The sequence below is a fragment of the Salmo salar genome, chromosome 04 (assembly GCF_965601325.2).
Source record: "Salmo salar chromosome 04, fSalSal1, whole genome shotgun sequence".
NCBI lineage: Eukaryota > Metazoa > Chordata > Actinopteri > Salmoniformes > Salmonidae > Salmo > Salmo salar.
This window is the reverse complement of record NC_138294.1, coordinates 39,719,159-39,744,427: the sequence shown is the minus strand read 5'-3', so window position 1 is coordinate 39,744,427 and position 25,269 is coordinate 39,719,159. Positions and strand designations below refer to the sequence as shown.

Here is a 25,269-nt window from a genome sequence, read left to right as displayed (position 1 = left end):
GAAAAACTGCTCCAAACATCTTTGTTAGATTGAAAAATTCCTTGACTAAGACCTCCTCGGCAAAAACATACATTTATTACAGATTTCTTGATTTATTTGAGATAAATTCGGACTATTTTGAAGAAGTGTTATGGCTATGTTGTTGCTACAGTAGCTCAAACAACAGTAATGTTGCTGGTTTTTTTCTCGTTTTTCAAGCGAAGGTCTTTACGGAGTATGCGAGCACAGATATTCGCTTCACTTAGCCAAGTTCTGCTAGAAGTAAACCAATCCTATGTATGAGAATGCCTTTACAGGGCATTCCATGAACTCTGGGTCATGATCCCCACCACAATTGCATCATGGCCATGGGTGTCAGGCCCCCCAGATAGCATATAAACACGTTTTATATAAAAACATTTTTTTTATTGAAAATTTGCTTTTAACTGCAAAATGTTCACAATGTGTAAAATATAACGAGATGAACTATAAAACTGTGGTGGGGCTTGCTCAGACCCACGAAACTGCGCCCATGCCACTGCGACGGGCACTAACCACACCTGGGATTCTTGTTGCAAGGATATCCAATGACACCCCAGAGATGACTCCTTTAACAGGTGCTCTACTCCAGAGTTCAAAGCACTACACAAAGCACTACACAATTCAACTCACTGGTTGAATCAACATTGTTTCCATGTCATTTCAATCAAATTATGTTGAACCAATGTGCAATAGATGTTGAATTGATGTCTGTGCCCAGTGGGCACTGCCTTCCTCTGTTCCTCAGACACACTATTAATCAGGACAAGCCCACTCGTGGTCACACTGACTGATCCCACTTTTACCAGCACAAGATTCACCTTCTTCGAAACCCCCAAACAGATCTCCCAGATAAACATTGTTATCCAAAAATCACATCCAAACAAGAAACAAAAACTTGTCTGACATACATTTATCATCCCCTTCAGTTTTCAACATATTCTTCAACACTACTGTTTTCCATTCATCTTCTCCAACTCCACTCGACTCGCTTCTCATTTCAATATCGACATCTACTTCCGCCATGATTCCCCGAAAGTGCATTGAATCCAAATGACACAGAGTTATTAGCTAAGTGCACTGCAACCCATCAGCCATCATCTTATTTCCTAGGTTTGTCCATTAAAATAAACAAAACGGTCATTCTACAAATAAATGTGTCTACACAAGACTGTCAATTGAAATAAGTAGCTAATGTTCAATACAATATATTACTATTAGCAGAGAAACCATTGTCCATGTATAAATATTATGGGAAAATGTGCCTTTTATATGGCTGCACCAGTTATGAACTACATGCCATGCTATCAGTAAGAAAAGTAGGCCTATGCCTTTGGTCTCTCAACTATGGCGAGGCAAACAAACAAACGGACAGACAGACAGAGCAGCGCTGCCTGCATAGTAAAACTCCCTTGAACGCGCCACATAACTATACTCGCCACGCCTCATTTTTACTCTGACGGAAGTGACATGGTCGTCGAGGTCACTGATCCAAGGTGGACTGGAATTTGACAATCATTTACTATTTCGTTACGATAACAGCATATATATTTTAATGATTTTGGACACCATTTTGATAACATCTCTGGGCAGTTTATGTTTGCAAGGAGATGTCTGGTGAAGTTCTAAACGCACAGGTAAGAATCTGAGAGTACGGTGCACGAGGTTTTAGTTTTTGGGACTGCCTTCATTGAACATTGATTGGTGGAAAATTGCGTATCACGCGCTGCTATTGGCTAAACAAGTAAAGAGGTATTTGTTATTGGCTCCACGAGGAGGAAACGTTCAAGAAATAATCCAGCACGCGATTAATGCCGAAAGATATCAGAGTTATAAAAACATGTATTCCTCTGAAGTGGTTAATTGTCGTTCAATTAATCACTCCAGATATATATTGCACATTGACTTGTTTCTGTGTAACTAGCTAGTTAATAGCCCTATAAAGGACGGCGTCCTGGGTGCTTATAATGCAGCGCCCGAAAAATAACTGACGAAATGTTTTTTTGGGGGGATACTTGTTTATGAAATCTAGATATTTAAAGAATCCGTAATCCTATAATTGTATAATGTGTGGATATCTGTATAGAAACAGTCTGAACCGCATTTTTCTCCAAAACGGCACCTATAACTTTGATGTGGTAGAATACGCGTTTTTCACTCCGTCTAGCACAGCAGCTAATTTGGAGAAGGATGCTATTCGGGGCGTGAAAAATTGGTAAAAGTAATACAAAAAGTATTTTTTTTTGGTGAAAATAATCATTATGTTTATCATTAATTATTAATTATTAAAATAATTATTATTAGATGTGCTAACCTCAACCCTAGTATACAGTACCTTTGGAAAGTTTTCAGATCCCTTGACTTTTTCCACATTTTGTTAGGTTACAGCCTTATTTATAAAATGTATACAATTATTTTTTCCCCTTATCTACACAATACCCCAGGTTTTTCTACATTTTTGCTAATTTATTGAAAATCATAAATGAAATATGACATTTACGTAAGTATTCAGACCCTTTTCCCTTGTACTTTGTTAAAGCACCTTTGGCAGAGATTACAGCCTCGAGTCTTCTTGGGTATGACGCTACAAGCTTGGCACACCTGTATTTGGGGAGTTTTTCCCATTCTTCTCTGCAGATTCTCTCAAGCTCAGGTTTGACTGGGAGCTTTGCTGCACAGCTATTTTCAGGTCTCTTCAGAGATGTTTGATCGGGTTCAAGTCCGGGCTCTGCGTGGCCCACTCAAGGACATTCAGAGACTTGTCCTGAAGGCACTCCTGCGTTGTCTTGGCTGTGTGCTTATGCTCGATGTCCTGTTGGAAGGTGAACCTTCACCCCAGTCTGAGGTCCTGAGCGCTCTGGAGCAGGTTTTCATCAAGGATCTCTCTGTACTTTGCTCCATTCATTTTTCCCTCAATCCTGACTAGTCTCCCAGTCCCTACCGCTGAAAAACATCCTCACAGCATGATGCTGCCACCACCATGCTTCACTGTAGTGATGGTGCCAGATTTCCTCCAGATGTGACGCTTGGCAATCAGGCCGAAGAGTTCAATCTTGGTTTCATCAGACCAGGTTATCTTGTTTCTCATGGTCTGAGAGTCTTTAGGTGCCTTTTGGAAAACTCCAAGCGGGCTGTCATGTGCCTTTTATTGAGGAGTGGCTTCCGTCTGGCGACTCTACCATAAAGGCCTGATTGGTGGAGTGCTGCAGAGATGGTTGTTCTTCTGGAAGGTTCTCCCATCTCCACAGAGGAACTCTAGAGCTCTGTCAGAGTGACCATCGGGTTCTTGGTCACCTCTCTGACTGCTACCTGACTGCTCAGTTTGGCCGGTCGGCCAGCTCTAGGAAGTGTCTTGGTGGTTCCAAACTTCTTCCGTTTAAGAATGATGGAGGTCACTGTTCTTGGCGACCTTCAATGCTGCAGACATTTTTTGGTACTCTTCTCCAGATCTGTGTCTCGACGCAATCCTGTCACGGAGCTTTAAGGACAATTCCTTTAACCTTGTGTCTTGGTTTTTGCTCTGACATGCACTATCAACTGTGGGACCTTTCCAAATCATGTCCAATCAATTGAATTTACCACAGGTCGACTTCAATCAAGTTGTATAAACATCTGAAGGATGATCAATGGAAACAGAATGCACCTGAGCTCAATTTTGAGTCTCATTTGCAAAAATGTCTTAAACTGTTTTTGCTTTGTCATTATGGGGTATTGTGTGTAGATTGCTGAGGATTTTTATTTTATGTTATCCATTTTAGAGTAAGGCTGTAACGTAACAACATTTTGAAAATGTCAAGGGGTCTGAACTTTCCGAAAGCATTATCTATTCATCTTACTATCTCATATAACAGTGCGAGTATACACCCTCGGAATAGAAAAGACAAAAGTGCATCATCCATAGCCCGCCAATAAACTACATCATGCAACCCTCGCGGTTAGCAAATTTACCCCAACATATACCCTTCATTTGCGCGAGAAGGCAGAGTCCTCGCTGCCGCTGATGGCACAAGCTTTTCGCGGTGCATGTTGAGTTGGCTACTTGTGCGAGAAGGCAGAGCGGCTTGATGCTGGGTGACGAATTTGACTGTGAATGTACCAGGAAAATACATTTCTCGACAAGAGGTGACTGAATTAATGTTCAGGATTATAGATGATCGTTACTGAAATAGTAATTAATTATAATTTCAAAGCATGACCATGAAAATAGGTAATAATAAATATGAATCAGCATTATAGTAATTCACAGTAATCTGTTAAAATTATGTTTCGGTCCTTGCTCTTGCGTTAGCAGTGTGCAAAGGGACAGAAAAAAGCGTGTGCCGGAGTTTTTCTGTGAAGGTGAAGCCTTGTGTTGATCTGACCATTAGTTTCTATACCTAAGGTCACTGAATAAAGTGTATATCTTTATTGAAGTACTCAGAATTGCAAAATATACTATATTTGTTAGTTAATTTTTATCACTTACAACCATAAAATAGCAATTTACAGCATAACAATGCAACAATGGTCCATATACCCTTAAACCAAAAACACCATACATTTAGTTAATTAAAAAAATATATCTTTCTTATGCACCAATCAGTAGTTGAAACAATAACAAAGTGGACTCCCGACAATGTTTTGGTAAAACGCTGTGATGGGGCTGGAGAAATGTAACCACTAAAATGTATAGACAGAGTTATGGATGGAAAGATTTGACCATCCATGGTACAACAAGTTTTAACCATGTTTTATTTTTTGTAAAAAAAAATAACTTTTTTTTTACGAACAAGTAAAACAAGCTTGTATTTTGGGTTCTGATAGAGAATGGCAGTTGAACTAAGCTCATGAGGCAATAAGTTATTTTCTGAATCAATGAGTAGATATCATTAATTCATTAAAGTTCAAAAATGGATCTGGATCTAAAAATAAATGTAGTAACTGTTGATTCTCCTTTAACACAAACACAGGTAGCTACTTTGAAGAATCTGAAATATAAAATATTTTTGGATTTTTTTTTAACACTTTTTTTTGCGGTTACTACATCTCACAATGTGTATTTTTTTTTTTTATCAAGTCAGACACCATTTTAATCAGGAGAATCTCCTCTTTATAATGATGTAAGTCTGGGCAGCAATTTCGGGTTGTCATCAAATGCTAGCCCCAAAATACTTTTTGCCCCTGGAACCCTGAGCTCCGCCCATTGTTTCGGCAAATATCTCACAATGTGTATATATATATATTTTTTCAAGTCTGACACCATTTTAATCAGGAGAATCTCCCTTTTGTAATTATGTTTTTTCAATACTTCCTCATTATGCAGATGTAAGCACAGTTGACACCATCGAGGTGCGGATGTTTACTTTCTACACAAGTTGTTATTTTTCTGATTTGTCCTAAGAACAGATTGTAGTGGTAAAATAAAAAGGATACATTTTTTGTGACATTTAGGGTAAATGGAATTCTAAGCATCACTCTAATCAGAAGAGGCTCTGCAAAGTTTATTTTCTATTGCCTTGCTCTAGTGTTCCAGCTCAGCCAACGTTCCTTGGCTGTTTTTCAGCCTTGGGTGAATTTTGACTCATTCTATTGTCCAGCCTAACGGTTGCTAGTAATCCGTACACTGGTAGACTGTACTTCACCCCCGCATGTCGAGCACTGTTTTCTCGCAGTTCTGTTAAAGATGGCGTGGGCAGGCGGGAGCAAAGGACTCTGTGGTAGCTTTGCCAACTAGTCCTAAGGAGGACTCTGGTACACAGCAGGCTGGAGGCAGGGGCGACACCGTGTGCTAGCTAACTAGCAAGCCACACAGTGTCGCCTTAGCCTTCCATCTGATGCTGTGCTAGCGGGAGGTGTGGACGACAGGTCGACGGTGTCCTTCACCCCCGCCTGTCGGGCACGGTTCTCCTGCAGCTCTGTTAATGACAGTGAGGACAGGTGTTCGGCAGGCGGGAAGCGAAGGACACTGTATAAAAACACATATTTTTGTACCTTTTTGACGCAAATTCAAGTGTGAAGCATGCATGAAGATGCCGTAGTGCCGCTTGGTGGACAACGACTGCAGTTGTTAGGGCAGAGAGGCACTTTTCGTCATGTAGTGTACGTATGTGGACACCTGCTCGTCGAACATCTCATTTCAAAATCATTGGCATTAATATGAAGTTGGTTCCCCCTTTGCTGCTATAACAGCCTCCACTTTTCTAGGAAGGCTTTTTACTAGCAGAATATTTCCGTGGGGACTTTCAGCCACAAGAGCATCCAATCTCGATAAAACATTTTTGTATGGACCTAGCTTTGTGCATGGGGGAATTATCATGCTGAAACAGGAAAGGGCCTTCCCAAAACTGTTGCCACAAAGTTGGAACCACAGAATCGTCTAGAATGTCATTGTATGCTGTAGAGTTAAGATTTCCCTTCACTGGAACTAAGGGGCCTAGCCCGGACCATGAAAAACAACCCCAGACCCTTATCCTTATTCCACTAAACTTTACAATTGGCTCTAAGCATTCGGGTAGGTAGCGTTCTCCTGGCATCCACCAAACCCAGATTTGTCCGTCGGACAGCCAGATGGTGAAGCGTGATTCATCACTACAGAAAACGCGTTTCCACTGCTCCAGAGTCCAATGGAGGCGAGCTTTACACCACTCCAGCCGACGCTGGTCTTAGGCTTGTGTGTGGCTGTTCGGCCATGGAAACCCATTGAAGCTCCCGACTAACATTTCTTGTGCTGACGTTGCTTCTAGAGACAGTTCGGAAATCTGTAGTGAGTGTTGCAATCGAGGACAGACCATTTCTCTACGATTCAGCCCTCGGTGGTCCCGTTCTACAATTCAGCCCTCGGTGGTCCCGTTCTGTGAGCTTGTGTGGCCTACCACTTCGCGGCTGAGCTGTTGTTGCTCCTAGATGCTTCGACTTCACAATAACAGCACTTACAGTTGACCGGGGAAGGTCTAGCAGGGCAGACATTTGATGAACTGACTAGTTCTTATCACGGTGCCACAATAAAAGTCACTGAGCTCTTCAGTAAGGCCATTTTACTACTAATGTTTGTCTAGTGAGATTGCATGGCTTGGTGCTCGATTTTATACACATGTCAGCAACGAATTTGGCTGAAATAAACAAATCCACTAATTTGAAGGGGTGTCCACATACTTTTGTATATATAGTGTATCTTGTCAGTATTTCCATCTTTGGCTTTCCCAAACTTTGGTCCCGCCCTGTTCACGCTTCCTCACCCATAGATACTCACGGCGTGGCATGGCCTAACGTGACCACGCACCCGAGTAGGGTACTCCTGTTACTCCCATGTTAAATTGCCTACATTGTGCATAACCCGACAATGGCTGCATAGATTTTTTTACTTATTTTTATCATTCTATAAACATTTTTGTATATGCATGGTTGGTCAATTTTAACATACTTCCATGTCGTCTTAATCAACAATATATAATTCCCTTCATTGAACAGAAGGGGACTCCATTGTTTCATTTCCCCCAACGTGCAAGGTGGATTTCCAGGGTGAAACAACAGACTCCCATTAATTTCCAAATAAGGGAAGCGTATTGGGCATGAGACCGTTGGGCGACGCAAGGGAGTGTGAACAGTGTGTGACCAAAGTTGTGGAAAGCGGATTGGCTGTTGACACCTAGCTTACTTGCTAGCACCAACATAAGGTTGAAGCTAGCATAGCCACAGATGGAACAATGAGCCAGATGTTTCACCGGATGTATAATTATCCAGTTGACGTTTCCACTCGCCACCAAATATGGTGATGAGAGGAAGCCTAGTGGCTGGCATTGGGAGAAGATGGAACGAGATGAATTTTAGCCACCATTCTGCAAATTGTCTGATCAATGAAACATTTGATCTCAATATGGGTTTCTGTTCCCAAAACTACACTAAACAAAAATATAACCACAAAATGTAAAGTGTTGGTCCGATGAAAAAATCCCAGACATTTTCTTATTTCTCTCAGATTTTGTGCACAAATTTGTTTATATCCCTGTTAGTGAGCATTTCTCCTTTGCCAAGATAATCCATCCACCTGACGGGTGTGACATATCAAGAAGCTGATTAAACAGCATGATCATTACACAAGTGCACCTTGTGCTGGGGACAATAAAAGATTACTTTAAAATGTGCAGTTTTGTCACAACACAATGCCACAGATGTCTCAAGTTTCGAGGGAGTGTGCCATTGGCATGCTGACTGCGGGAATGTCCACCAGAGGTGTTGCCAGAGAATTTTACTTTCGTTTCTCTACTATAAGCTGCCTCCAATGTCGTTTTAGAGAATTTGGCAGTATGTCCAACCGGCCTCACAACCGCAGACCACGTGTACCCATGCCAGCCCAGGACCTCCACATCCGATTTCTTCACCTGCGGGATTGTCGGGGGGGATATTTCTGTCTGTAATAAAGCCATTTTGTGGGGGAAAAGCTCTGATTGGCTGCTACTGGCTCCACAGTGGGTGAGCCTGGCTGGCAAGTGGGTGGGCCTATGCCCTCCCATGGCTGCATACATTTACATTTTACATTTAAGTAATTTAGCAGACGCTCTTATCCAGAGCGACTTACAACACCTGCCCAGTCATGTGAAATCCATAGATTAGGGCATAATTCATTTATTTGACTGATTTCCTTATATGAACTGTAAATCGGTGTATTTTTGTTCAGTTTACGCACAGAGTGGAGTACGTTTTGTAGACTTGACCCTTTTGCCTAAATCAGGGCCTAAAATTAACAGCCGACACCCGTCAAATGCGGGTAGATTTTGACATTGGGGGGTAAGATTCTCTAATTCACCAGCCACGTTGGCGGAGGTTCACAGTCAAGGCTCTACAGTGCAGCATTTCATACAAATAGTGCGAGTTGTGATTTATAGCTAAATAAATGCTGCAATAGCTGTTTTCAAAGTATTTCTGCTGTTTTGTTTCATATCTTGTAATGCACAAAGAAATCAGAATCTTAAAGATATCCCACCTCACGCAGCAACACTGCCTGTCTGGGGGGCTGTGAGCACTGCGAGTGAAGTGCTAAAATATTTGTTTATAGAAGCAATGCGCACAGGCATAAAAGTTGGTCTAATTTACTCAAGTCTACTAAATTGTGCCTTTGTCCTCGTATCTTGGATATTTACATTGTTTTGTTCACAAGCTAGCAGAAATAGACATCGTCAGCCTCTACTAGTGAGATTCCACAGGCACACGTGACGACTCGAGTCATATATTTGTATAACTAAAGCAAGATAGACCACATCCTGTCTTTTGCAATGGGAGCAAATTAATCATAGTGGGCAGAACAAGCAAGGAGGTGAGAGCCTATTGGCTCGCTCTAGCATGTATTTGCATATTTTCCTTAAGGAACGCCTACTCTGAAGTGCAATAACTCAATTCGCACTTGCACTCATTCTAAACAACGCTTTAAAAAAAAAAAAAAAAACTTTAGGTAAAGTTTACAAAAGTTAGTCCACTCTGTTAGTAACATATTCTAGTTGGAAACAGAACTGTATTGACATCAAATGCTTCGCTGAATTTGCAGGACGTCGACCAAAATCCATGTCTCACCACTGCCGGCCACTGGGCTTCCTCTCACCACCACTTTGGTAGTGAGTGGAAACCAACTGGATGCTTCACATTTATATATGAAATATTCTAATTGTTCTATCTATGCTCAGTGGCCCTGTTATCAATTAAAAGGGGCAGCTGAACATTTTAGTCTCTGAAAACTCAGGTCACAGAATATTAAATCGAGCAATATACCACATTTACTTCTTAATAGTACGGCATTTGTTGTTTAAGAAGCATAATTAAGAATGCTCATCCATTTTTTGTGTGTAATTATGGCAGAAAAAAATATTTTGTCTGGTAAAAAATCTGAGTGGCTGGTTGATAAAAAATAATAATAATCTAAATAATAAATCTAACTGCCACATTGGCTGGAATACAAAACAGTTTGTTTTATACCCTGACGTTGTTTGGAGTGTAAGGGCGAATTGAGTTATTGCACACACGAACTTCAGAGCAGGCATTCCCTAACAGAAATATGCAAATACATGCTAGAGCGTGCCAATAGGATTTCGCTAGCTCGTGCTTGGCTCTGCCCACCTTGATTCATTTGCTCCCATTGGAAACGACAGGCTGTGGTCTATATCAGTTTAGTTATACAAATCTTTGACGTGGCAATCTGAATTAACGCATTCAAAGTGTCTTGGCCGTGAGTATCTGCAATTCATCAGGGCCCGGTTTGACAAAAGCATTTTAAGGCTAAGTTGAATTTATATAACCTTCTTAGGAACATTGTTAAATCGACAAGCTGTTTCCCAAATCCATCGTTACTAAAGTTGCACTTCAAAATGCTATTTATTTACTGATTGCCTCAGACTACTCGTAGAACAGGGTCGTTAGATGTTTTTTTTTTTGCAATTCCGCATCACTTTATACACAGAAGATCTCTGCTCAACATAGAATCAAGCTGTGTTTGTCTCTCTGTGACCGTTGATAATTCGGAAACAAAGTTGACTAAAATACACAATTGGCAATGTCTTTGCAATTGAACAAGCAAAGGATAAAAATATATTTCAAATGCAAAACGAGATGACTGCATTAAAAAACAAAATCCAGTAGGCCTATAGGCTACATACAGTGCCTTCGGAAACTATTCACACCCCTTTACTTCGACTATATTTTGTTACGTTACAGCCTTATTCTAATATTGATAAAAAAATTAAAAAAATCCTCATCAATATACACAGAATGCCCAACAATGACAAAGTGAAAACAGGTTTATAGAAATGTTAGCAATTTTTTTGAAAATAAACACCTTATTTACATAAGTATTCAGATATTTTGCTATGAGACTCTAAATTGAGCTCAGGTGCATCCTGTTTCCATTGATCATCCTTGAGATGTTTCTACAACTTGATTGGAGTCCACCTGTGGTAAATTCAATTGATTGGACATGATTTGGAAAGGCACACCTGTCTACAGTGTATTCTGAAAGTATTCAGACCGCTTGACTTTTTCCCATTTTTGCCTCAGATGGGTCTTTACCCATGCCCCCTGTCCAGTGGCTATGCAAGGTGGCCATCACAGGGGTTTGGGGTCCGGCAGGGAAGCTTAATCCTTCTTCTTTACGCAATCCATGCATTAGGCTAAATTCACAAGATAAGCATAGGCCTATAAGGCTATTTCATAGGAAGTGTACATAAAATACCATTATGTGCAGATTTGTAAGTTAACCTTCCGCTTCGACATATAGGCTAGCTGTTAGACTCTACAAACAAAAAATATCAACTAGAAAATTGGAAAAACTATATCAATCTCAATTTTGCAGGGTTGAACATTTTCAATTTTCTGAGTGGATCAGACATTTTTTTTTTTTTACATTTAAAATAATATTCTGTTATTCAATTTGAATGATTGTATTATTATTGTAATGATAAGTGTTACATGCACAGGCAATGAGAAGAAAACATGCGAAAAGTATAGCCTAAACTCTTAATTTGTCCCTAAATAATACAGTGTGAAGGCTATGTGTAGGCTTACCACACACACACACGCACCCAACAACTGACACAATGAATCTGCATTCTTAATTTATCAGCATATGCCAGGAGACCGAGGGTGGAGGCTAGAGTCTAAGACACTACAGGGCAAAGACACTCATAGCTGTGCTCTTCACATACTCCTCACAGACACATCATTGTAGAGCCTGAGGAAGAACTCTCGTCTTCTTTCACCCTTACCAGGAAGATCCCCCTTTTTAAGTCACCCGAAAGAATGGAGGAAGGACCTTATAAGTGTGTTAGAGTGAGTGGTTTAAGGTTTAACCTGGTACTTTCCTAATAAGCTGGAGTTATTAGGAAGATGGCTTATAAGGAAGTTGATGTCTTTTTATTATTTTCTTAACAGGATGGAAACGGAACAGTGAATCGGGTCATTAGGATGGGGACCAGGAAGAGCCAGGTAAATTCATTCATTCATTTAGTTGTAAATGTATATCATTATAATATTTATTTTTATTCACACCTCCACTGTTAGCGCTCAGAGCTTAAGAATTTCACTGTACACAGCAACTACATCTGTGCATGTGACTAAATAAAAATGGAATCATTAATTGATTCACAAGCTTGTTCAGATGATCTACTGTAGGATATTTGATCACTTCATGTCATTAATATTACCGTTCACTAATTCTGGTCACCAAATGTTGACTTAAAATCATTCAGTCATCATAGTAAAATGTCCTCTCAAAAAGCCTCTGTATTCAACCTCCATATTAGTAAGGATTTTTCAGTTGAGAGGTTAGGAAGGGAGGTCAACTTGAAAAGGGTGGGTCTGTGTGTACTCATCTGATAAGAGCTCATCCCTGATCTGTCACCATTGTGATAGTCACACAAGTGTCTGTGGCCATGTGTCACAGATACTGCACAGGCTATTTAACTGATGACAATGCATACATTTGTGGTTAACTTGATGTTTATTCGTATCCCAATTAGCTGTTGCACTTGCAGCATTTACTCTTCCTTGGGTCCACATAAAACATAAAATACATGAAAGGGTAAAGAACAGTTATAGACAAGAACGGCATTAGATATTATTACATTAAAATTAAAAGTAATATATTGTCAAGGCACCAAGAGACAATTATTTAAAAACTATTTACACACTTCATATTCACATACCTACAGTTGAAGTCGGAACCTTAGCCAAATACATTTAAACTCAGTTATTCACAATTCCTGACATTTAATCCTAGTAAAAATTCCCTGTTTTAGGTCAGTTAGGATCACCACTTTATTTTAAGAATGTGAAATGTCAGAATAATAGTAGAGAGAATGATTTATTTCAGCTTGCATTTATTTCATCACATCCCCTGTGGGTCAGTTTACATACACTCAATAGTATTTGGTAGCATTGCCTTTAAATTGTTTAACTTGGGTCAAACGTTTCGGGTAGCCTTCCACAAGCTTCCCACAATAAGTTGGGTGAATTTTGGCCCGTTCCTCCAGACAGAGCTGGTTTAACTGAGTCAGGATTGTGGGCCTCCTTGCTCACACACGCTTTTTCAGTTCTGCCCACAAATTGTATATGGGATTGAGGTTAGGGCTTTGTGATGGCCACTCCAATACCTTGACTTTCTTGTCCGTAAGCCATTTTGCCACAACTTTGGAAGTATGCTTGGGGTCATTGTCCATTTGGAAGACCCTTTTGCGACCAAGCTTTAACTTCCTGACTGATGTCTTGAGATGTTGCTTCAATATATCCACATAATATTCCTGCCTCATGATGCCATCTATTTTGTGAAGTGCACCAGTCCCTCCTGCAGCAAAGCACCCCCACAACATGATGCTGCCACCCCTGTGCTTCACGGTTGGGATGGTTTTCTTTGGCTTGCAAGCCTCCCCCTTTTTCCTCCAAACATAACGATGGTCATTATGGCCAAACAGGTCTATTTTTGTTTCATCAGACCAGAGGACGTTTCTCCAAAAAGTACAATCTTTATCCCCATGTGCAGTTTCAAAACGTATTCTGGCTTTTTTATGGCGGTTTTGGAGCAGTGGCTTCTTCCTTGCTGAGCGGCCTTTCAGGTTATGTCGATATAGGACTCGTTTTACTGTGGATATAGATACTTTTGTACCTGTTTCCTCCAGCATCTTCACAAGGTCCTTTGCTGCTGTTCTGGGATTGATTTGCACTTCGCACCAAAGTGTGTTCATCTCTAGGAGACAGAACGCGTCTCCTTCCTGAGCGGTATGACGGCTGCGTGGTCCCATGGTATTTATACTTGCGTACTATTGTTTGTACAGATGAACATTGTACCTTCAGGGGTTTGGAAATTGCTCCCAAGGATGAACCAGACTTGTGGAGGTCTACAATTATTTTTCTGAGGTCTTGGCTGATTTCTTTTGATTTTCCCATGATGTCAAGCAAAGAGGCACTGAGTTTGAAGGTAGGCCTTGAAATACATCCACAGGTACACTTCCAATTGACTCAAATTATGTCAATTAGCCTGTCAGAAGCTTCTAAAGCCATGATATAATTTCTGGAATTTTCCAAGCTATTTAAAGGCACAGTCAACTTAGTGTATGTAAACTTCTGACCCACTGGAATTTTGATACAGTGAAATAATCTGTCTGTAAACAATTGTTGGAAAAATGACTTGTCATGCACAAAGTAGATGTCCTAACCGACTTGCCAAAACTATAGTTTGTTAACAAGAAATTTGTGGAGTGGTTGAAAAACGAGTTTTAATGACTCCAACCTAAGTGTATGTAAACTTCCGACTTCAACTGTATATACAGTACAGTTAAATTAGATCTTTAGAAAGAGGAGAGGTGCACATTTTTACTAAACTTGCTTTTTGCCTGAGTAACCTCTGGTGGCAGAGCATTCCATGATGACATTGCTCTACATGACTGATTGACGCATTAAATCAGTTTTTTTGGTTTGGGTACCGTGAAGAAACCCATAGTGGCGTGTCTAGTGGGATATGTATGTCTATCTGAAGTGTATGCAAATAGGTTATACAAGAGGTTTGGAATTTTCAATACACAAATGTTTTTAAAAAGACTAGAAGAGAAATAGTCAATCTCTCAACCAGGAAAGACTGTCATTTATGTTGTTGATATTAGTTCTGTGTGTGCAGTTAAGGGCAAGTTGTGCTGCTCTGTTTTGAGCCAGCTGCAGCTTTACTAGGTCATTCTTTGCTGCAGCTGACCATATTACTGGACAGTAATCAAGATCGGACAAGACCAGCGCCTGGACAACTAGTACAGTCGAGTTTAGTCAAAAACACAGAAACTTTTTGTAACAGACATACCTCACCCCTTCTTTAATACAACTTAGTCAATATGACTTACTTGACCATGATAACTGACCATCCAATGTTACTCCTAGGAGTTCAGCTTCCTCAACTTGCTCAATGGTCACACTCGTTATGCACAGCTCCATTGACCCATTTACTGTGTTGGTGTTGCTCATAAAATGTATCATCACTTCAGAATTAGCAGAGAGCCTACTCTGGAAATGTGACATGTTTAAAGAGTATATTGTTCCAAATAATGTCTAAAAGGCAAAAGAAAAAAGTGTACTTTTTGAGATATTAATATTTTTTATGTTCAATGAATGTGAACATTTTTATTTCAGAATCCAGATATACTCCATATGTTAGAGCACACTATAAGGAGGATAATGCCACCAAGATGTCTGTCTTTTGTACAATTCTCATGTCGTAACATCTTACAGGAGGCATGAATAGGTCTAAAAAAGGACCTGAAATGGCCAGTTTCATCATGATTTAAAAAAAAAAAAAATGTTTGTCAAGCATCCTGCCTATCCCAATTCTGAGATACCAAAAATATTTTCTGCCTACTCCGGTGTGGACTCCCCCTTGTACTGTACTGACTCAGATGACTGATGATTGGCTAAAGGAAATGTATAATAAGATGATAGTTGGAGCTGTTTTGTTAGATTTCAGTGCAGCCTTTAATTTTATTGATCCTCATTTGTTATTGAAAAAATATCACCTTTACATCACCTGCCATCACATGGTTGGAGAGTTACAGGTAGCTACCTAAATAATGCAAACGTTTGAGTAAATGAGGGATACAAAGTATATTGAATGCAGGTGCTTCCACATAGGTGTGGATCCTGAGTTAATTAAGCAATTAACATCGCATCACACTTAAGGTCATGTATAAAAATGTTGGGCAGGCCATTATTTTCGCTACCATGGCTATGCCCTCATAGGATGACAGAGCCCCCATCCACAGGACACGAGTGGTCACTGAATGGTCAGTAGTTAACTTGTTGTTTAGAAAAATAGCATTTACTAAGAATAGGCAGTAAACTAATTGGATGGCTGTTAGAGACAGCAAATGGTGCTTTACAATTTTATGTGGTGGAATTACTTTAGCTTCCTTCCACGCCTGTGAGGACACACTCCTTTTAGGCTTTGGTTAAAGACATGACAAATAGGGGCGGCAATACAGTCTGCTACCATTCTCAATAGTTTCCCATCTAGGTTATCTATACCAATAAATGGTGGCTTATCATTATTGATGGATAACAATAGTTCTTCAACCTCTCCCACACTAACTTGACCAAATGCAAAACCCGCTATTCTTTCTCTCATTATTAGATCTTTTATACAAAAATACAATGGTTCACTGTTCAATGTTGTAATTTCACAATTTTTATTTTTTCACTTTAATGTCCATGTCGTAGCCTTTATCAAGGAAAGTTAAGTGCCCACATTTGCTCTAAGCAATGATGATAAATCAGTTTCACCTGGCACATCATTCCTTACATATCTACATAATGTATGTAATAATATAAAATAATGTATTTTTATATTTCAGTTGGCTCGCATCCAGACTGATTATGTGGCAGAGAAACTGAAGACACTTTATCCAGATGTCCATCTGGAAATAGGTGAGAAAAGTAGAGATGCGTAATACAAGAACACTCATACAGCCATACACACTCTCTCTCCCTCCCACTCTCTTTCTCTCACTTTTCCTCCCGCTCTCTTTCCCTCCCTGACTCTCTCTCTCTCTCTCTCTCTCTGTATTTCTTTCCTCTGTTTGTCAGCCTTTCAGTTTCTGAACAAATAGTAGATTGTGTTTGGGAGAAGATGGTGTAAAGCATACAACTGTACTGACACACAGTTTACTGTCTTTTGGCTTTGTTGCTCTGACTGTCTTTTAAAGAGAATCTGCTGAAATAGAACTGATGACCTCACTACCACTGTCATTCATAGTCATGATTGTAATACACTACTTTTTCATTCATCCCAGTTGCCATGTCCACAATTGGTGACAAAATCTTGGACACTGCATTATCAAAGGTTAGTTCAGAATAAATAATGCTTGAAATGTATTTGTAGGTTTGAGATCATTGTCAAACCTTTGCAGGATGCTATTTTATTAACTTTATCAGTGCTGGTGGTATGGCAACGTGGATGGTATGTCTGTATTTAGCGTCTCGAAATGTGTCTTGGTTGTTTCAGATAGGTGAGAAAAGTCTTTTCACAAAGGAGCTCGAGAATGCTCTGGAGAGGAATGAGTAAGTATGGACAATGTTAATGACAGTATTGATTTGAGTGACACTCTCCTAGTGACAAGTAGCAAGTCTGATAAACAGCGCCCTCTGTTGCCAGAACTCTGAACTTTATCAAATTTCATTGCGTAAGAACACATACAGGTAACTGCCAAAATAAAGAAACGAGGAATACAAAGAATATTGAAAGCAGGTGCTTCCATACATGTGTGGTTCCTGAGTTAATAAAGCAATTAACATTGCATCATGCTTAAGGTCATGTATAAAAATGGTGGGAAGGCCATTATTTTGGCTACCATGGCTATGCCCCCAAAGGATGACAAAGCCCCCATCCCATCATGCTTAGAGTCATGTATAAAAATGCTCAGTTGCCCATTATTTTGACTACCATGGCTAGACCACCAGATCGCAACCAACTTGAACACTTATGGAAGATTCTGGAGCGGCGCCTGAGACAGCGTTTTCTACCACCATCAACAAAACACCAAATTAGGTAATTTCTCATTGAAGAATTGCGTTGCATCCCTCCAATAGAGTTCAAGACACTTGTAGAACCTATGCCAAGGTGCATTGAAGCTGTTCTGGCGGCTCGTGGTGGCCCAACATCCTATTAAGACACAATGTTGGTGTTTCCTTTATTTTGTCAGTTACTTGTAGATGAGTGCGTTAGAGGTTGAAAAATAAAGAGCAGTTCTTTATTATAGTAATAACTATATTGTGAAATGGGGGTTTATTTTTGGTGTTTTGAAATGACAAGGCTGTGGAGTTAATGCAAAAACTTGGAGTGTACAACTATTCTATAACCAGCATCTCTCTTTCAAACAGGGTAGACCTAGTAGTGCACTCTCTCAAAGACCTCCCTACAACTCTGCCCAATGGCTTCACTATAGGAGCAGTGCTTCAGTGAGTACAAACTCTACTTAGTACATCATCAATACTGTCCATTGTCATCCACACTCTTCTTATAGATGGACTAAGCAGTGACAGTGTTGTGGGATGGATAGTACGAACAACAACAGCCGGAAGCTGATGTCTTCCAATAAATGTCCATTCATACAAATCGATTTTGAACTGATCTATGGAAATTAGTTTTAGTTTTCACATTCATTGAGACTGGGCCTGTCTTTTTTGCAAAATAAGTTTCCCTTTTGAATACTAAGATTTTCTGTGTATATGTTTTCTCTTCCTTTCCAATGTTTCTCAAAGGCGTGAAAGCCCACATGATGCAGTGGTGCTACATCCAAAGAACAGTGGACTGACCCTGGACACTTTGCCAGATGGCAGGTAGGTGTGCCACTATGCCAGGGAGAATAGTGAATGAAAGAGACCAATTCTCAGTGTTCTGTGGTAAACTTGACACATCACACAGCCTATAATGTCTTCATCAAGCTTTAAGACTAGGACATGGCATATCCTATGATATTCAGTTGGAGTAATTGCAAAACTGCACCTGCAAAAAAAGAAAGAACTTAGTATTCTTTTTTTTGCGACCATGTCCTTTTGAATTACTGACACTTACAATGCAATGGTCAGTGTGTATGTCTATATTTGATCATTTTGAGAACTTCAATGGCTGATTTTCAGACCAAACTCCACTGACGTCTGTGTCTGTTTTGTTCTCACAGTGTGATTGGTACTAGCTCTTTGCGTCGGGCAGCTCAGCTGAAGAAGAGGTTTCCTCATCTGGAGTTTAAAGACATTGTATCGTTTTCTTATGCAGAACTGCTATGATTTACTGTCTGTCCATCTGTGTGTCTTATTGCTGTCAGTATTCATGCATGTAGCTATTGTAGGGGAGCCTGGAGGCAATTATAACACTTTTTGTCCTACTCTATTGCTCAGAGAAGACTTGAACTAGGCCAGTCATTCAAGTTTCTTATATATCTGTCACCTAATCATTCATACCTGTCGGATCACAATATTGATTTTAATCCGAAAAGTCATGCAGGGGTAATTGTAACAGTAGCTGGGGTCAAATGTAACACCTACAAAATCAACCAAATAAATGTATTAAAATGAAAAAAGTAATGTTTATGAATAATCATATCAGAGACGTATGTAATGATTTTGCAAGAAATGTGACTATTTCTATGTACGTAACCAATAATTACATGGCCATTTGGTTCCTCTCAAAACATCTGAATAGTCGATGGTGCCGAGATTATATCCGTTTACAACTTATTTGGCACTTTACAGGACCCCAAGGCTATTTACAGTTATTATATGTATAATTCATACAATCTTAAAGTTAAATTCACTTGTTTTCATCATATTGCTGCTTGGCTCAGGGTCATTTTAACACTGTGTTACGAATGCCCCCAACCCAGCAGCCATGTCACAACATCATGTGCCTAGCAAGAGACAACAAATTAAATCAAATTTTATTGGTCACATACACATATTTCGCAGATGTTATTGCAGTGTATTGAAACGCTTGTGAACATTTTTATGTAAGAAATAACACCCCCCAAAAAATAATTACTGTAAAGTTGCTTAGGCGCTAGAAGCAGAGCTGCCATATCTGTCGTGCCATCTTGAATAGTGACCACATGTCATTCATGTCAATGTTTAGCCAACATATAGTGAACAAATTATGCTAGTTGGATTTATTGGACATTAATGCTCAGTGCAATATAAGAAAAATACAGCCAATTTTTTTAAATACACAAAACTACTTTCACCCCTAAAAAAATATATTTCAAAAATTGCCCATAAAATGTGAGATATTTGGCTGTAACTTTTCAAGCAGGAAAAAAACTAAATGGGCATGTACTGTGTGTTTCATCACTCTTGCTAGCTTCTGTTTGGCAAAATTCACGGTGTTACAATTGCCCCCAGTCTCCCCTAGTAATTGTTCCTTAACCTGAGCACTATAGCGAGGTAACCTCAACACTCGTCTGAAGAAGCTGGATGAGAAGGAAGACTATGCTGCCATCATCCTGGCGGCAGCAGGGCTGAAGAGGATGGGGTGGGAGGCACGAGTCAGCCAGGTATAGTGCAACCAGCCTCCCCAAACATTTACATTTACATTACATTTAAGTCATTTAGCAGACGCTCTTATCCAGAGCGACTTACAAAATGGTGCATTCACCTTATGATATCCAGTGGAACAACCACTTTACAATAGTGCATCTAAATCTTTTAAGGGGGGGGGGGGGGGGGTTTAGAAGGATTACTTTATCCTATCCTAGGTATTCCTTAAAGAGGTGGGGTTTCAGGTGTCTCCGGAAGGTGGTGATTGACTCCGCTGTCCTGGCGTCGTGAGGGAGCTTGTTCCACCATTGGGGTGCCAGAGCAGCGAACAGTTTTGACTGGGCTGAGCGGGAACTGTGCTTCCTCAGAGGTAGGGGGGCCAGCAGGCCAGTGGTGGATGAACGCAGTGCCCTTGTTTGGGTGTAGGGCCTGATCAGAGCCTGAAGGTATGGAGGTGCCGTTCCCTTCACAGCTCCGTAGGCAATCACCATGGTCTTGTAGCGGATGCGAGCTTCAACTGGAAGCCAGTGGAGAGAGCGGAGGAGCGGGGTGACGTGAGAGAACTTGGGAAGGTTGAACACCAGACGGGCTGCGGCGTTCTGGATGAGTTGTAGGGGTTTAATGGCACAGGCAGGGAGCCCAGCCAACAGCGAGTTGCAGTAATCCAGACGGGAGATGACAAGTGCCTGGATTAGGACCTGCGCCGCTTCCTGTGTGAGGCAGGGTCGTACTCTGCGAATGTTGTAGAGCATGAACCTACAGGATCGGGTCACCGCCTTGATGTTAGTGGAGAACGACAGGGTGTTGTCCAGGATCACGCCAAGGTTCTTAGCACTCTGGGAGGAGGACACAAGGGAGTTGTCAACCGTGATGGCGAGATCATGGAAGGGGCAGTCCTTCCCCGGGAGGAAGAGCAGCTCCGTCTTGCCGAGGTTCAGCTTGAGCTGGTGATCCGTCATCCACACTGATATGTCTGACAGACATGCAGAGATGCGATTCGCCGCCTGGTTATCAAAAGGGGGAAAGGAGAAGATTAATTGTGTGTCGTCTGCATAGCAATGATAGGAGAGACCATGTGAGGATATGACAGAGCCAAGTGACTTGGTGTATAGCGAGAATAGGAGAGGGCCTAGAACAGAGCCCTGGGGGACACCAGTGGTGAGAGCGCATGGTGCGGAGACAGATTCTCGCCACGCCACCTGGTAGGAGCGACCTGTCAGGTAGGATGCAATCCAAGCGTGGGCCGCGCCGGAGATGCCCAACTCGGAGAGGGTGGAGAGGAGGATCTGATGGTTCACAGTATCAAAGGCAGCAGATAGGTCTAGAAGGATGAGAGCAGAGGAGAGAGAGTTAGCTTTAGCAGTGCGGAGAGCCTCCGTGACACAGAGAAGAGCAGTCTCAGTTGAATGCCCAGTCTTGAAACCTGACTGATTAGGATCAAGAAGGTCATTCTGAGAGAGATAGCAGGAGAGCTGGCCAAGGACGGCACGTTCAAGAGTTTTGGAGAGAAAAGAAAGAAGGGATACTGGTCTGTAGTTGTTGACATCGGAGGGATCGAGTGTAGGTTTTTTCAGAAGGGGTGCAACTCTCGCTCTCTTGAAGACGGAAGGGACGTAGCCAGCGGTCAAGGATGAGTTGATGAGCGAGGTGAGGAAGGGGAGAAGGTCTCTGGTGTGCCTGGCCCTCAAGGCAAATGTCATGGCATAATACAAGACACACAACTTTTCACCAAACAATACAATTTCACAGTGCATACCTATAAATTGACTAGGTATCCCCCTTTCCCTAAATTGATAAATATGCTAGGAAAATTGATTTGATAATGTTGTTGTGCTGTATGTCTCTTGGTAGCTGCTGTAGAAATTAAATGTTTGTTGGGTTTGTCTCTACAGGTTCTTGGCCCTGAGGACTGTATGTATGCTGTTGGCCAGGTGGGTACAGTTTTTAGCTATTGTTGATGTTTACAGGAAGCACCTGGGGTGCCAGCCGTTATAACCGTTACACCATGAGTGCCACACCGTGTACATCCATTCTGCATGTTGGCATAGATTCACTGTAAAATATTTAATCTTGGAAGACCGAACACATATGAATCCTTTGATGATATTTAAAGGTCCAATACAGCTGTTTTTATCGCAATATTAAAACATGTCTAGGTAACAATAAAGCACATTACTGTGATTGTTTTCAATCAAAATATTTCAAAAAATAGCAGACATTTCTCAAGCAAGAATTCTGTTAGGACTGTCTGGGAGTGGTCTGATTGGGGAGGGGAAAATTGAAAACGAGCTATTGTTGGCAGAGAACTTTAGATCTTTCTTGTTGGTTTATTAACTAATTTACTAAAAGGTCATTATCATTTTCACAATTTCACAGTATTATTCCAACCTCAATTTGGAAATAGTTTATTAGGTACACCCATCTAGTACTGGGTCGGACCCCCCTTTTCACCCAGAATAGCCTGAAATCTTTGGGGCATGTGCCATGAAAACATTCCCCACACCATTACACCACTGCCACCAGCCTGTACTGTTGACACCAGGTAGGATGGGGCCATGGACTCATGCTGCTTTAATTAGTTTAAATTAACAGGTGTGCCTTGTTAAAGGTACATTTGTGGAATTTCTTTCCTTGTTAATGCGTTTGAGACCATTTAATTGTGTTGTGACAAGGTAGGGGTGGTATACAGAAGATAGCCATATTTGGTAAAAGACCAAGTCCATGTTAGGGCAAGAACAGTTCAAATAAGCAAAGAGGAACAACAGTCCATCATTACTTTAAGACATGAAGGTCAGTCAATCCAGAAAATGTCAAGAACTTTGAAAGTTTCTTCAAGTGCAGTCGCAAAAACCATCAAGCGCTATGATGAAACTGGCTCTCATGAGGACCGCCATAGGAAAGGATGGCCAAGAGTTACCTCTGCTGCAGAGGATAAGTTCATTAGTTACCAGCCTCAGAAATTGCAGCCCAAATAAATAAAAACTTCAGAGTTCAAGTAACAGACATATCTCAACATCAGCTGTTCGGAGGACACTGCATGAATCAGGCCTTCATGGTCGATTTGCTGCAAAGAAACCACTACTAAAGGACAAGTGTCACAGGGAAATCACATTTTTGACTGCACTGAGACTTTAAGAGAGTCTGTATCCCCCAGGGTGCCCTTGCCGTGGAGGTGCGGGCGCGAGATTGTGACATCCTGGAGATGGTGTCTACCCTGCACCACTCAGAGACTGTGCTGCGCTGCATCGCAGAGAGGGCCTTCCTCAGACGCCTGGCAAGTTAACCATGCGTTTCCCCATACACACGCCTGACAAAAACATAAACAAGACACCAGCTGGCAGCTGCACCTGCTGATGCTGAATAGCTGCGGTTCAAAAGCTGCAGCTTATAGAATTGAATGTGTGTATTTTTCTTGCCTCACACAATCAATTTATTTGGTGCATGGATCATAATTTGTGTGCATCAATATTACAAAGCCTTCTCCTATATTATCACTCTGACCCTTGCTGCTTGGTCCTTTTTGTACACAGGAGGGAGGATGCAGTGTACCAGTTGCTGTGAACACAGAAGTGAAGGACTCGGTGGTAAGGAAGTAGTTAGACATCTAATCAGAATCGGGAATAGATGCAGAAACCACCAACCATAGAGCTGAGCAGAATTACCTCTAAGCAGATTGCTGTACTGTACTGATTTTATTCAGTCACTTCCAATGGCCAATTTCAAATAATCAGTAGACTGTAGAAATTATCTACAGATGGAAGTTTTCTGTAATTGATGAGAGTAGGTGTGCTCATGAGTTTAATGCTCTTCTCTCCTGTTCCAGCTCTCTCTGACTGGTGCTGTGTACAGCCTGGATGGAGCTGACAGCTTGAAGGAGGCCATGGAAACCAATGTAGACCCAGGAAATAAGGTTGGGGACAGGACCTGTTTTTATATGGCCGTCATGCCATATTCCTAATTTATTATTTACTGTATGTGATATTTACTGTTTTTGTATGGTCGTCATGCTTACGATTTTCTGGAATCTAAACTGGTATGCTCAGTTTCAACATTGTGGTGAAAGTTTGGATTTATGGCTAGTTTCATTTTATACCTAGAACGTGAATGTGATATTTTAGCCAATTGATTGTCTCCATTTTCCTCTTCTCAGTTAGAGTCGGCGGCAGACATCCAGCATGTTGGGGTAACAGCCCACAATGTGCCTCAGTGTGCCCAGGTAGCAGCTGAGAAGCTGGGGGTGGACCTGGCCGATCTCCTGCTCAGCAAAGGAGCCATGGAGATCCTGACCACTGCTCGGAAACTCAACGACGCACGCTAAGGCCCTCTCTCCACTCCTACAGCAGGTCCCAATTTGCTCCCTACCCCTTCCTTTGGCTCTCTAACCTTTTGGCTAAGGGGAATAAGTAGGAAGCGGATTGGGACCGGCTGCCAAACACTGTGCAAGCCATGATCAGCATCCAAGACCAGCAGAAGTCGGCAGAGTCTTGAATAATGTTTACTCTGAATATGTATGGATTTACCTCAGTTGTATTGTATAAGCTAAATGTATATGATCCTATGTATGTATGAGCTACTACTCTTGAGAATGGGTAAATACTAGGTGAAAATTTGTATAGATGCTGAGGGTTAAGAATGTACCAAACAAAGATTTCTGTGAGTATGACTGACCAACTCCACACACAGTATTACAACTGAACCGTATGACACATCTCAGGCAAGGCCCCTGGCCGTTTTTTAATCACTTTTCTAAACCAGAACAAAATGATAAAACCTGGAATATATTGACAGCAAGAGAATGTTGTCACAAGTGAATATATAACTATCAACTCTTACTGGAAAATGTCTCATACCGATAGTGCCATGTTTGTATACAGTATGTGCTTTCTATGAAGCCTTCATATCTGCTTCAGCTCTATAAATACCGACCAGTTGTACTGAGTGATTAGTGCTTTGAGGTCGTTTCGATTATTAAAAAAATTATCACTGGTTTAGATTTGTAGTTAAATGTTATACATTAAATGCAGTAACAGATTAAATAAAAGTCCCATGATGGTAGTGACTGCCCATCAGTTTACCGAATGTCATGTGTAAATTACATGTTTGATATTTCATTCGGGCGGAGCTATTTTAGTTATTGAAGGGCATACTTTTGACTGTATCCCTCTCGAATTATGTCTGTAGCAGGTGTAAAAGAGAAACAGACCGGGTATGCGCCCAATGGATAATGGTCATTGTAGT

General features: G+C 41.0%; 1 protein-coding gene across 4 annotated transcripts; it reads left to right on the top strand.

Annotated features, from left to right (window-relative positions):
- The first annotated feature begins 1,465 nt into the window (after positions 1 to 1,465).
- hmbsa (hydroxymethylbilane synthase a) lies at positions 1,466 to 25,105 on the top strand. Of its 4 annotated transcripts, XM_014195824.3 has the most exons (16): positions 1,467 to 1,655; positions 11,691 to 11,805; positions 11,908 to 11,961; positions 16,359 to 16,431; positions 16,797 to 16,846; positions 17,009 to 17,064; positions 17,456 to 17,551; positions 17,884 to 17,961; positions 18,265 to 18,342; positions 18,684 to 18,759; positions 19,935 to 20,048; positions 21,924 to 21,962; positions 23,186 to 23,305; positions 23,562 to 23,615; positions 23,855 to 23,941; positions 24,182 to 25,105. In XM_014195824.3, the coding sequence occupies exons 2-16, from the start codon at positions 11,776 to 11,778 to the stop codon at positions 24,347 to 24,349; spliced, it is 1,173 nt and encodes a 390-aa protein (XP_014051299.1). In that variant the 5' UTR covers positions 1,467 to 1,655; positions 11,691 to 11,775; the 3' UTR covers positions 24,350 to 25,105. The 4 variants fall into 4 exon arrangements, with proteins under 4 accessions (XP_014051300.1, XP_045572791.1, XP_014051299.1 ...); XM_014195825.2 differs by lacking the exon at positions 11,691 to 11,805 and having other exon boundaries at positions 1,466 to 1,655; XM_045716835.1 differs by lacking the exons at positions 11,691 to 11,805; positions 17,456 to 17,551 and having other exon boundaries at positions 1,466 to 1,655.
- The last annotated feature ends 164 nt before the right edge of the window (positions 25,106 to 25,269 follow it).